The sequence below is a fragment of the Ahaetulla prasina genome, chromosome 6, assembly GCF_028640845.1.
Source record: "Ahaetulla prasina isolate Xishuangbanna chromosome 6, ASM2864084v1, whole genome shotgun sequence".
NCBI lineage: Eukaryota > Metazoa > Chordata > Lepidosauria > Squamata > Colubridae > Ahaetulla > Ahaetulla prasina.
This window is the reverse complement of record NC_080544.1, coordinates 46,708,317-46,723,047: the sequence shown is the minus strand read 5'-3', so window position 1 is coordinate 46,723,047 and position 14,731 is coordinate 46,708,317. Positions and strand designations below refer to the sequence as shown.

The following is a 14,731-nucleotide window of genomic DNA, read 5'->3' as shown; positions in this document are numbered from 1 at the left end:
CGACCTTTCGATCGACAAGCTCAACGTCCTAGCCCGAGCCATCTCCTTAACAATATTCAGACACTGAAAAGTTAAGCAGTTAGATGATTTTAATAAAAACATCTGACTGGCGTATTGTAAACAATAACATAGTTCTTTGGATGAGTCAATCAAACTGTTACAGAAAATAACCTTAATTATTGTTTCTCAAAGACAAATTATTTCCAACTCAGTTCTCATTGCCTACAAAATAATGAATAAAAACTAATGACATTTCAGAGTGCCACAAAACTAGTTAATCTAATTTACTATTTCTTTTGCCCTGTTTTGCTGTATTGAAAAATAACTCTTAAATTCAATGCCATTATAAATCAGATCATGTTTTCAAGCTATTAAGTAGCAAGCACAGGAGCAGAAAGCCACATGAAGTTATAGAGTTACAGTTAACTCTAATGGCCTGGACTGAGATATAATGAAAGTTAGCTTGATCAAACAAAAGGTCCACTAAATACAACATCTTACAAAGTACTAGCTCTTTCTTAGTGCTACCATATATAGATTGGATTAGAGAAGTTTTATACCTAATTACATGGCCTCTAACTCTGTTATAATATTGTGAAGAGGCTACGTTGATCTTCACTAGTAAAACATCTTCAATATAGTCATTGAGCACAGTAGTACAAGGAAGGCTACTATTATCATGTCCAATATTATACAAAGATATGGGTCTGGCTGGGAAACTTTGGTAGACCTTTACTAAATTCAACAGTTGCATCAAAGAAAAACAGTAACAGTGAAAATCTGTGAGATAGTTCTGCAGGAGGTAAAATAATAATCCTTGGATCAAATATGTTAAGGTTATAAGCTTTCAAGTATTCCTGCAAATGGAAATAGTGTCATTTCTGTTTCTGAGCATCTTTCAAAGAAGGGGGGGGAAAACCTTCTGCATCTTTTCCAAAGCTCCAGATTTCTAAAAAGTGCGAAGTACAAATTGACAGCTCAGCTCTGTGAACCTGATTAGTCTTCTGGCAACTGCTGCCTGTAACTGATGAGAGTTTAATCAGTTCCACAGCTTTGCTTTTTGTTTTCCTTCAAAGAGGGTCAGAGTTTGAAGCCCAGAACCCACTAGGCTGGGGGGGGGGTGGTCTAACTCAATTTCATGGAGGATTGTGTTTGATCTCGTGGGGCTGGGGTGGGTGTGGCCAGCTTGATGTCACTCATGTCGGGGGTGCCTCTTGCGGCTTGAGTGCTCTGCCAGCAAAAACAGCCTCCCAATCTTCGTTTTCAGCTGTGATGGCCTCCTGCAACCTTCTGCCAGCGAAAATGGAGCTCGTGAGAGCCACGTGCGGCTCTCCCAAGCTCCATTTTCGCTGGCAGAAGCACTGTGGGCCAGTCCTTCACTGTTTCCAGGGCAGCCCCGCAGGCCAGATCTAAGATCCCGTGAACCAGATCCGGGCCCCGGGCCTTGAGTTTGATACCCCTGCACTAGGCAAACAAACAGAACCAGCACATTCCTCTTGATGTGTATTCTCTACTTTACAGTATGCCTGCTTACTCTCTTGTAATTCTTTCCTCTCCAATAAAAATAAATACAAACGTTAATTTTTTTCTTGCTTTCTTCTTAATTTTTCCAGTGCTGGCATGAGCATTCCAAAGGCTAGGGGAGTAGGCAAAAAGTGTTATAACATGTGCCCTTTTACCCAGTTTGCTCTTAATTGAATTCAAGAAACCTTCTCTGCCATTTGGGCTCATTTAGCTGCCTGAGGTTGTATCCTTCTATCACTCTAAAACAAAGGAAAGCTGAAGGCACAGTCACTAGAACATGACTGTAGGCACAGTCACTAGAACATGATTTTCCACTTTGCGACTATATAACTTAGCAATTGATCTGCTGATTCCAATTGTGGTCATTAAATGAAGACTATCTGCATTAGAAATGTCATTATAGATTTGAATACTTTTAAGTGCAAAAATATGACAAGTGTCTAGTACATATCTCCTTACCTTAAAGCAGAGTAGACACCCAAAGACAGAGAAGAAAAATCAGGATCATAGTAAAGATACACAGATGATACACACTTCGGAAGGATGTCAATTACACCGACAGCAAGTAGTTTTCCCTCAAGCCAATATTGCTGGTGGAAAGAACCATAGCCACAATCTGGACCATTTGGTAAATGTTCTGCCTAGGCAATTAAGATCATAATAGAAGGATCTTGTTTTTATTCAGTACAACTTTGTAAAATTGGTGTTACCAAGTTGGGGGGGGGGAGAATTTATCACACAACAAAAACAATGATACTTAAAAAGGCAAATATTTTGGAAAACACATAAACACATATTGAGAAAAAGACTTCTAATCAATAACAAAGGCTACAGTGAGTTCTTTCACAAGAACCTGCATTAAAGCTTAGTGCAGTATGTGAATCAATTTCTGACGTTTTTGCTACTTCTTGCTTGTTTTAAAAAAATAACATTTAAGACAATCACCTTGAATAATCACCTGCAGTTAATAAATTTAATTCTCAAATGTACTAAGGTTATGTACTAAATGTACTTAAATCAGGGGTGTCAAACTGGATTTCTTCAAGGGCCAGATCAGCATTGTAGTTCTCCACAGGCTGGCTGGGGGGGAGGGGACACCTCCTGCAGCACCCTGCTAACCAAAATAGCCCCCCGCACCCTGTTTTCAGCCTAGAGAGCTCCTGCAGCAGTTGGCCTCCTGTGTTTTGACCAATGCTGCAGAAGACTGTCCAGGCCAAAAACTGGGTATGGGGAAGCTGCAAGCAGCCCTCCCACAATCTATTTTGGCTGCCAGATGCTCCGCGAGCCAGTCCTTTACTATTTCCAGGCTGGACCCGCGTGCCAGATTTAAGCACCTAATGGGTCGGATCTGGCCCGCGGGCCTTGAGTTGACACACCTGACTTAAATGGACTTGATGACTCTAACATTGTAAACCCAATTTATATAATAATTATGCTTATGTAAATTGTTTTGAATGTATTGAGATTGGACCAATGTTCAAAAGTCAGTATGCTCATTTAATTAATTGGATTTAATTAATCCAGCAAGTATATTCAAATAATTTGAACTTTCTTAGCTTCAAGTTGTCACCAAATAATTATTAGAAGTTTTTTAGAAACCATACTTCAGGGAATATATGGGTATATTTTTTGTACCTACTGGCTCCTCCTTAAAAATGCATCCCAGGAAAATATGTGTTTATCCCAAAGCAGCTTGCAATCCAGGAAAATGTGTTCATAATAATCTTTTAGTTTATTATGCCAATTAAACCAGTTGAAAAGATGCCTACACTAAGCCATCAGACAACTCCTGGGAATCACACTCACCGCCCTCTAGTCTGGGGTATCTGGATGTGGCTCTTCTTCATTTAGACAGTTATGCTACTCCCACTGAAGAGATGCCCCTTTACCTAGAATCTGCGTGTATCAGAATGAGACATCTCTCTTCCATCGGAATATACAGATTATACAATGCTAGATAGTAGTGCCCATTACTAGAGTAGAAAAATGACGTGTTTTTTTTTATATAAAAGGTAACAAAATAAGGATTGGAGAGAATTTAGTTGTAACAAGTTCCATAACGTTGAGATCTGCCCCAAAGCTAGCACACTCAGAAATCTGTAAGTAGTCTGAGGAAACAAAGAGGTAAGAATTGCAGAATTGGAACAGATTAAAAAAAACAGTCACCACTGAGCCAACAGCACATAAAAGAAATAAATGATCCCTCACATGACTAAATGAACCCTGACAACTGTACCAGTTCCAGTTCCCCTGGGGATTTTAGGCACAAACATATGAAATCCTTTTCTCCAGATTCTTGCTTCTTGCAGACCTCCAACTAAGACACAATGAGAATAAAAAAAAACTCAAGTTCCCCTTTGAATTCCTCTATCCCTCCACTATTACTCATTGCAGAGAGTCACTGGCTTTAGAGAGCCTTTAAGAACCGTAAGCAAGCCATTCTTTTAAAAATCCAATTATACTTAGATACTATTCTACCCAAAAATTCCTTATTAAATCAGGCAATATCTTTACAATTTGAATTATATCTGATTAAGTTACTAGAGGCAGTTAGGCTTTTGAGTCCAACTCATAGAGTCTAACTCCATACTTAGCAAAGTGGTCCAAATTAAGGCATGTCCAACAAATTGGTGGTCAGTATTTCTTTGAATGTATCCAACTATTTATGAGCTTACCACTTTTTCTTGGGAATTGGTTCTGCTGTCAAATTCTTTTTAACATTAAAAAGTCTTCCTTAACATTCAGCTGAAATCTGCCTTTCTATAATTCTTAAGACTTGTGAAAATTGTTTGTTTCAGAATCTAGAGCAACCATTCAGTCACCCAATTTGGTGGAAGCCAAAACTTGGAACATTCTGATTTGAGGTTTCATATAAAATAATATGCCTGGTCAGGGCATCTAGAGCAAAGCTGTTATGTGTTTCCAGTGCAGTATATTCCAACAGTTTACCCACAACCAAGTAGCTTTTTCCCCTTTCTTCAGCAACTGTCATCTGATTCAGCACAGTATATACAACCTTCTCAGCCCCTTTCCTCCCTACTCTTAGTCACTGACATAAATATATCTTACCAAGCCACTGTCCTCAATCCTCCCAACACTTTCCTTTCTTCCACTAATATTAGAAGACTTCTGCCTTTCTTTTGATATTATCGTCCTGTGGTCTCCTGTTAAAGTCTATTTACATCTCTATCAGATGGTGAAACTCTAGCCCAGGGGTGTCCAAAGTTTTTAAAAATAAGCAAAGGCCCGGGCCACACCATTGAACGGGGCTAATTTTTCGTACCAGTTCTGTGGGCGTGGCTTATTTTGGGGTGTGGCTTGGTGGTCATGTGACTGGTGGGCGTGGCTAACTGCTCATGTGACTGAGTGGATGTGGCTATGGGCATAGAAACTACTCAGAGGGCTAAAAAAAGTAATTTTTGACCAGTCCTCACACTTATGACCATCCTCACATTTATGCCCATTGCAGCATTTTTAACAACCATATCACTCATTTCACAACTGCTTCTCTTCACCACGGTTACAAGATAGGGTGCAAAATGTAAAGATAGTTGTAGGTGTGAGGACCAGTCAAAAGTGTGAGGACAGGTCAAAAATAACTTTTTCAGCCCTCTGAGTAGTCCTTATGCACAAAATGCTGCAACAGGCATAAATGATGACCGGTCAAAAGTGTGAGAACCTGTCAGAAATCACTTTTTTCAGCCGTCTGGGTAGTCCCTATGCACAGTTTAGGCTTAAGTATACTATATGTGTGTGAGTTATATATATGTGCGTGTGTATCTCTATGTTTGTGTACGTGTGTGTTTGTGTTATGTTGATTTTTAATGTAATATTTTTAAATATAATTATTCAGAAAGGCATGCGGCTGGACAACAAACAGTATATAAGCCTAGTAAATTCATGTGTGGCCCGGGCCACACACAAGAGGTGACATATTGACACATGATTACTGTGTGTATTTCTAACAGAGATCAAGAACTCTGTGTAGGACCAAACACAGTCTGATGTAGTCTGATGCCAAACTACATCCTCAATTTGCTGTGTCTGAGTCAAGACGGGCTTTTACGTCCACCCTGTTGCAAGCTGCGGACGTTGTGTTTTACAGGAATATGAAATGGGGGGGGTTACTTTCTGCAGTCACACAACCGCTTACCACGCAAAGACAATTTTGCCTGAGTTTTCCCGCTATCAGCCCTGTGTCAGCCTTACAAAAACCCATGTTCAGAGACCCTGGTGTGACCTCAGAAGGTGGCTTCTGTAGACCAAGAGTAAGAAGACACCTTCAGTGGCACCTCAATTGATCCAGTCACAAAATTGCACCACGGACTACTGTTTTATACTTTTTGATTATACTTTTCTTTGCAAATGTCAGCAAGGTGATTGATAAAGGAAGTAACGTACAATACTTTTTTTCTTGATTTTCTTGACCGCGCGCCCAAGTGGGTCTCTCCAGGCCGCTTTAGAGCGACCCTGGTCTGCGTGGGAAGGCGTCCCTGGCCACCTGGGCCACGTGACAGCTCCAGGCGGCAATCCGCGTCCCGTGTCATCTTTTTGCCTACGGGAAAACTTTTTTTCCTTGCTGCCTCTTGCGCGGCGCATTCTTGACTGGCGGGGAAAAGCGGCGTGGGCTGCTCGCTGCCCACCCCCCTTCAGTCCCCATCCCCACCTCCGGCAAATCCTTTTGTTCTTCCACGCCGCGTCTCCCCAACTCCTTCCTTGCCTTGCTTAAGTCGCCTCGCTCGCGGAGGCTCCGACCCGCCTCCCTTCCTCCCTGCCGGCTCCCACCCACCCCCTCCGGACGAGGCTGCTCCCAGTCTTGGTCCTGCGGGCGTCCCTTCCTCCTCCTCCTCTGCCCCTTCCTCCAATTCCCCCGAAGTCTCCCAACTCCGCCCAGGGATGCCCGCGGCCGAACTCACAGGTCAGATGCGGCGGGCTGGTACTGCTGGCTCCGGCAGAGGATGGAGTACCTGCAAGCTTGGCCCATCTCTCCTCATTCTCTGCCCATCCGGCACCGGCGAAGGGCGAGGGGGCGGCCCGCAGGAGGCAGGCGGGATGCCAGGTACTCAGCCGCGGCCGACACGGCTCGCCGCTGCTGCCCGCGGCTAATGGAGCCGTTGGCAGCCGCTCCGGCTTTGCGAGGGAGGAGTTGCCAGGCTGTAACGGAGCCTAATGCGGGCGGCTGAAGCACGCCCGCCCGCCCGAGTGGGGTGGGTGGGGGCGGGTAGGTGGGTGGGTGGGGGCGCCAGCCAGCCAGCCAGCCAGCGAGCATGTGGAGCCAGCGTGGGAGCATGTCGCCCGCCCAGCAGACCCGACCCAGGCCGGCGGTTGTGTAAGGAGCTTGCGGGGTCCGGGGTCCCGCACAGGGAGTGGGGCCCTGCCTGACCTTGCCCTGCTTGGGAAGGGGGCAGGGCTGGCCAGCGTGTTCAGGGGATGCTAACGGGGTTTTCCAGAGTTGAGCTCAAGCGCCATGTGCTGGCCATATTCAATTATATTTTCAGAATTTGCTGCGGGCCAATAAAAACTGACCCGCGGGCCACAGTTGGCCCGCGGGCCGTAGTTTGGACACCCCTGCGCCTGTCTTAACTAAATCTTGGATGCAAGCTCTAAGAAATTCTGAAGAGCTTACTTCCAAGGCTACAATACATAGCATTATATTGGCCACTTGATAATTTTTAAGAAGGTAATATGCATTTGTTTAAAACTATTTTTAACCAGCTTTCATTTAAATTGAAGAAAGGAGGACAGAAAAAATACCCTTCGGTTAATTAACACTTTGGACTTTTCCTGTCCCATAAACACATAATTGGTACAACTGTACATGACAAACAATGCTAAAATATGGGAAACTACCCTGAATGTCAGAATGTAAAATGATTGCAAGTCAATATATTCCATTAAAGATAAGAAAATTAATGTGTTGAACTATAATTCCAATAATTATTTTTATTCTGGATTTCCCCACAATGTCCCAAAGCCTTCTGGGTTACTGACAACCAAAAACAATGATCCTAACAAGGAATGCAGTAGGAAAATAGGGTGTATATAAAGGAGGCTCAAATTAGTATTTTGACTTTGTACCTCCTAAAGTCTTCAAACCTGCTTTTGAGTTTGGGCATATGCGTGCATGTATTATACTGAAAAAGAGGGAGATGCACTCTTTTTAACTGGCATATGTAGTTTGTTCAAAAGTTTTTATGGCCTTGAATATGCAACCCTTTTTTATTTAGTCATCTAATCAGAAACATATGCAAGCAATGCCACACAAAATTCAATTCAAGATTCATACGTTAAAAATACACATACAGTAAAGTATAAATAAGCAAGCCTTCAGCTATGCAAAACAAGAAAAATAATGGAGATCTGCTGTTTTACTTGATGAGTGATAAAAGCTTTTTTTTCTTATTAAGCTAATGATTCTGACTAGCCTTCATAGCTTGGATAAATGTTTTTTAAAAAGGTAAGGGTAGATCCAGCAAAGGAAAACAACAAACTCTTCACACATGGCTTCATTCAAAATGCAACATCTCAAATTACTGGTGCAATTATTGTAACTTGACAATTTCATTATACTCATGTGGTAGTTAACTCTTTAAGGTCTGAAAAGAAGTTCTTTTAACCACTACATATTAAGTCAACAGGAACCTTGGCTTTAAACTACCATTAACTCTCCAGGCTGGGCACTCTGTTTTTAAGAAGCAAAATACAATGTTTAAACTGTTAGCTTTCGTTGATTTATATATTTGTGTTTTAAAAAAAAAGAAAAGTGCTCAAGCATAAGATTCCTTTTAGTCTCTGCTTTGTGAATTTCAAATTTATCTTTTGCAAAACGGAACAAAATTTATTCTTTATTTATTCTTTATTCTTTACTGTGTAAATGCCTCCAAGTATTTTGGTCACAACATTGTAAAAACAGTTGCAATCATTTTTAAACAGAGTCCACAACTTGCCCCCACCCCCACCCCCCAGAGCAGATCCAGACAGCCTTTTAATGCCTGGAGAATTGCACTTCCATATTTTTGGCTGTTCAGATATTGCAGTTGGTTGAGTGATAATGAAGAATGGCTAAGCCAGGATTTTAAGGATTTGAGGAAATCTTCTCTCTCCCTCTCTCTTTAAAAGATGTGACCCTCTGGAAGGAGGTCTCCCAATATCCTCTCAACTCCCATTGTAATATTATTCTGGAAAGCCTTACTAATCTAGCTGTTTATTCAGTCATTGGGCTAGGCTGGGTGGAACATTGTGATGTTTTAGGAATATTTGTTGCTGGATTGCGATTATTTTATAATTTTTATACTTGTTTTGGCTAATATTCTATATTCTTTTTTATGTGTTTATTGTTGTGAACTTCCCAGAGTTGGTTGGAATAAAGAAGCATTCAAATGGAAATAAATAAATAAAATTTTGGCAGAGGCAGGCATAGGGGGATTGAGAAAGTCAAAATGGCAGCTGCGACTCTGCAGTCATACCATTTCCTCTTTTTTACATATTTCTTGATACATGTATAAAATAGGTAGAGCTTTGATCACATAGATGCAAACAGCATATTGAACTTTTCTTTCCATAAATACCTCTGTACATGTTTTTGAATTTCTACCAAAACATGGCAGACAACTATGGTTCCAAAGACCTCAAAGACAGATCCCGAAGATCATCTGCAAAATTACATTCCATTTCTGCCCCCAAAGATTCTTACCAATGAAGTAATACAAAAAAGACTGTGCCATCTGAATATATTTATGTACATATAAACAGTTATAAAAGTTGAGAGTTAAATCACTCTAATATGCAGATACAATGAAACCCCTAAGTGTTCTCTTTTTATAAATATAAGCTACTTTTCCTACTAATACGTGTGTGTGTGTGTGTGTGTGTGTGTGCAGAAGAAATCTCACCACAGCCCTAAGAAGGATTAAATTGCTACTCAGTTCAATTCATTTGTGGTTATTAACTGATATAATCTATTCAGTTTTATCTGAAAAAAATAATTAAAGGTCTTGAGGCTTTAAGAAGCTCAATTTATTCTCAAACTTTAAATTAGCCACTCATGGTTATATAGGAACGTTATATAGATAAGAAAAGATCAGCAAAAGATGGGCCATCAATTGAACCCATGCTAGGTTAATTATATGTTTCTTCGCAACAACTATTAAGTCTGGAGTGTTATGTAGCAAGTGCTTATCTGTTTTAATTCTAAAGTCCCAGACCACTTTGGTTTCTACATTTGTATTACTTTGGCTTGTTTTGTTGTCCCCTCAATTCTTGCTTCAGGCATATGGTATTTCTTGCAGAGCTTCCAATATACCATTGTTACTTTGTCATGCTGCTGCATGAAGTCATATTACCTTATGATTATATCGAATTGTATCTCCAAGTAGATACGATTTATTGAACATGCACTGATCAGATTCTTCAGTCAGAAGAAACTGCACAGTCTGACAACATCACAGTACAAGCTTCACTTTTTATGTATGTGTTTGTGATATAAATGCAAAAGGGGCAAAATTCATATTGCACCGATGGAATACTCATTTTGACATTCCCTCACTTGCACATGCCATAGAATTCTGTTTACAGTTCCTAGTAATCACCTATATCATCTATTGTACAAAAAAACCCAAATGTTGCTTAACTTTGAAGTCAGATTAACGTATCACTAGCCTGTATTTGTTAAACTGCCCAGAGTTGTTTGGCACTAAGATGGATGACATATAAATTATATAAATAAATATAAATATTTTAGTTAAAACATGCTGCTTAATAGATCTTCGTATATGAAGATCTACTAAGTACCAAAAAGCTCATCAACTGTTTACAGATAGAGAGCTACACAATGTGCACCTCAACCTTAAGTAAAGTATTCATAAAATAAACAAAAATTTAAACTCATCAATCCTTTTCTAGTGAAACTCAAAGAATTAAATCAACAATAACAAAATTAATTCAATGCTAAGTTAGTGGAACTGAGAACATTTCATTTTCTGTATTATAAATATAGTAGCAAACTTTAGATACTGAAAAGAAACTATATGTTGTATTAATACAAAGACATAGCGTTAAAGGTATTTTCCTACCTCAAGTGGTGAATCACAGAGAAATCGCGTAAACTGTATTTGATGTATTTTTCAGAAGTTCAGATCACCGGAAGAGTTAGATCAACATGAAACAATGAAACACACAAATAGAGTAAAATAAGTTAACATTATTTGCAATGCATTATTATGCAATATTATTGAAAAGAGTTAATAATGCTTAGTGCTTTTCTATTATTAACAGCGTGAATTGATGGAATAAATCAACAATTTATTTCAAGTCTTATATCAATACAGAGAATAGCAATAATAGAGACAGTTCATGTCTTAATATTAACAGGAAAAGTTACAGTACTTGTTGAGATAGGCAGCTATATAAATAAATAAATATTTTTGTAAATTTAGCTCTTGAAAATCTATAACTGTTACTATGTTGCCTGCCTGTGTCATTCATGTATAATGAACTAGATTATGTTTTAGTTTTTTACTTTAACAAATGCATCTAAAAGTATTCAAGTGGCTTTTATTTCACACAGTGGATACATTTTAAGATACTAATATTACAAATTTAAAACTGTAGGGCAGGAATGTCAAATTCAAGGCCCGGGGGCCGGATCCCACTTAGATCTGGCCCATGGGGCCGCCCTGGAAACAGCAAAGGACTGGTTCACAGTGTCTCTACCAGTGAAAATGGAGCTTGGGAGGGCCGCAGGTTTTTGCTGACAGAGGGTTTCAGGAGGCTGTCACAGCCGAAAATAAGAGCTCGGGAGCTGTTTTCGCTGAGCACTTTGGCCACCATAGGTGCCCGACACGAGTGATGTCGGTCTGGCCACGCCCACCCTGGCCCCCTGAGGTCAAACACAACCCTGATGTGGCCCTCAATGAAATTAGATGAACAAACTAGGACCATATAAAACCTATAAGGGCTATTGTCAAGATAAGATATTTATTAGATAGCCTATATGAAATAATGTGTGGGCTTATATTAAAGTCCAGTAATGTTAAAAATGCACTTTAATATTTTGCTTGGAAGACCAAGTTCTGGTGTTATGGATAGGCCTTGACTTACCACCACAGTAGAACCCGGAATTTCAATCATAATTTGTAACATGCCCTTCCCTCACTCGTTTAATAGATTGCCCTTTTAAAATGCTACTTACAATCTATAAACCAGTCATATGATGAAAGAACACTGCAATCACTCATAAATGCAAGCTAGTTACCCAAAAAACTGATCACATGACCGTGGGGTGGGGCAGTTGTAACTTTGAGATGGAACATACTGGTAAGTAGCACTTTAGAAGTCCACCAAAACTGGACAGTTGTTAAACAACTGGTCGTAAGTCGAGGACTATGATATCTGTACTAATTAAAATGCCCTTACCTTGATCACAATAGCTTATTGATCCTGCTTTCCGCCTTCATTACTTTTACAAATAAGGTGGTGAACATATCTAACATACCTTCCTCCTCCTATTTTCCCCATAGCAACAGTCCTGTGAGGTGGGTTGGGCTGAAAGAGAATGACTGGCCCAATGTCTTAAAGATGGCTTTCATGGCTAAAGGGGAACTTGAACTCAGTTTCCTGCTTTCTAACCTGGTGCCTTAATCACTAGGCCAAAGTGGCTCTCTACACAGAAGCAGTGTAAGACAGAAGCAGTATAATCCACTCAGAAACATATTTTTTTTAAAAAAGGATGAAGTTTCAAATTTAACTTGAGTACAGAAATAGTTCTGAAGAATTTATAAGAACACAAAGAAAACAAAGTTACAGTTACATTTACAGATATGTTCAGGAAAGCTACTTCAGCAAAATATTCTTATAGCAGCCATGTGCATTCATGACGATTAGGATATAGCATAAAATAACCTAAAATTTTTCTGTTTATATGTGTGTGTATATATTGTTGTAACAAAATGATGTCCAATTCAAATGTCACATTGCATATGTGCGTATATAGCTGTGGGTATGTGTGTGTATATATATTGTTATAACAAAATAATGTCCAATTCAAATGTCACATTGTCAGATAAATTGATGATGATGTGTCTTTATAGAAAAGGTTTTCTAAAAAATCCGGAAAATCCCATTTGTTTATTCACTTTTATTTATGGCAGTACTGTGAGCAGAAGGCAGAAATCATATGAAGCCAAGATACACAACTGTTCATTCTACAGAAATTGTAACTAGGTGACCAAAAGAAGACTAGCTATCAACTTCATGATACAAAACAGACAAAAGAAAGGGGGGGGAAATCAAAGGAAGCCTAACTATGCAGGTAAATATCCCCCCCCCCCACACAGATATATTTACATATATATTTACAGATATTACAGATACAAATATCTGTCACTCCACTTTTTCTGAAAGAATCCCAATTGCCATGAAATAAGTTAAACTGACACACATGCATGGCATCCACTATTCTTTATTGCACTGCAAGACAGATTTTAAAGAATTAAATTCTCCCATGAACAGTACAAGTAGTCCCTGATTTACAACAGTTCATTTAGTGACCATTCAAAGTTATAACACCACTGAAAAAAGTGACTTAGGACCATTTTTTACAGTTACAACCTTTGTACCATCCCATGATCATGTGATCAAAATTCAGATGCTTGGCAACTGGTTCATACTTATGACTGTTGCTATATCTCGAGTTCATGTGATCACCTTTTCCAACCTTCTGCCAAGCAAAGTCAATGGGGAAGCCAGATTAATTTAAGAACCTGGTTATTAACTTATCAACTACAGTGGTTCACTTAACAATTGAGGCAAGAAAAAAGAACTGAAGTCATAAAAACAGGATAAAACTCACTTAACTCATGCCTCACTTAACAACAGAAATCTTGGTCTCAATTGTGGTCGTAAGTCGAGGACTATCTGTATTTTTATTTTATATTTATTCAACCCAAAGAAAATATAATCAATCCATAATAACAGTAAATATTTACAATCTATTTAGCAATTAAAGGAAAGTCTTCTATAAACTTAAATCAGTCCTGAAGACAATAAAACAATGTAGCATTCACTTATTCACAACCAAGCTGTTCCAAAGACTGAATAAATTGAAGCTGTTTATAAACCTTAGGAGAAAATTGTTGGTTTCATTATTCTAATTATACTCCTGAATTGGAAAGTAGTTAAGTAGCTAGATGAAGATCCATTCAGATCTGAGAAACAGTCTATTGTAATAGGAACTGCTTGTTTGGCTTTGATGCAAACTTGCTAATTCCTTAATTATACATAAGCTCAATTGGTAAATACGAGTGTAATTAAATACTATTTTTTTCCATTGGAATTATTTTTGACACGGCAGGACCTTCCAAAATTTTAATTCTGGATTTCTATTGCTCAAGAATCAAAAGGAATGCGATCGGAGGGAAAAAAACTGAAAGTAGAATGGTCCAGGAATGGAAGCCAAAGCAACTGCCAATGCGCCTCTATCAGCTGACTGAGTTGAAAAACTGGAACCAACGGAAACACATGGAGGCGTGGCCAAGAAAATTATGACTCAGTTGCAAGGCAGATCCGACTATATCAACCCATTCCTGGACCATTCCGCAGCCTATTGGGAGAACATCTAATCACTGTTCTGTGGTTCTTGAGAGCACACAAATTATTTAATATTATGATTAGATCTGTTTCCTAAAGAGAGATCCCTTAACTACAACTACTTATCTAAGTAACTATTAATTGGTTTTGTAATATCATTATATCTTATATACCATCATTAACCTGCTATGAATCTAGCAGAATCAAAGCATAGTAAATAAATATCTGGACACATTGCTAATAGTTCACAATGAAAGCATGTTTTAAACTGCAGATTTGTTTCAGATATTTATTCCCTAAGGGGGAAGGGGGAAAAATCTGTTCTTATTCCCAACTACTTTCTTTTCCTTTACGTTCCATTTCCCTTTTTAAACACTCAACTGTTATGATGGGGGGGGGGGGTAGAGTAACGAAGAAGGGAAAAGACTATTCATAACTAGTTCAGTCACACTGGTACAGCATTTTAGGCAGAGAATGTTTTTCAGGTCTTTAAATAAATTTCCTTCCAAAACAAATATTTGATTAAGCTCAAGGTAAGGAGCTTGTCCAGTTTTGCAGTGGAAACTGAGCTACGTAGTATTTTTTTTTCCTATAAACTTGTCATTATGAAATATACCAAAAG

At 39.1% G+C, this 14,731-nt stretch overlaps 1 protein-coding gene across 8 annotated transcripts in view; it reads right to left on the bottom strand.

Moving 5' to 3' along the window:
- ATE1 (arginyltransferase 1) overlaps positions 1-14,731 on the bottom strand; it is a 78,390-nt gene that overhangs the window by 40,934 nt on the left and 22,725 nt on the right. For 4 of the 8 annotated variants that reach the window (XM_058187271.1, XM_058187273.1, XM_058187274.1 and 1 more), the window contains 3 exons: positions 10,596-10,628; positions 3,761-3,841; positions 1,984-2,165 (listed from right to left, as the gene is read on the bottom strand). In XM_058187271.1, the coding sequence (XP_058043254.1) occupies positions 1,984-2,165; positions 3,761-3,841; positions 10,596-10,628 (296 nt within the window). The remainder of the gene's footprint in view (positions 1-1,983; positions 2,166-3,760; positions 3,842-10,595; positions 10,629-14,731) is intronic. The other 4 variants (XM_058187272.1, XM_058187277.1, XM_058187276.1 and 1 more) reach the window with 1 other exon arrangement.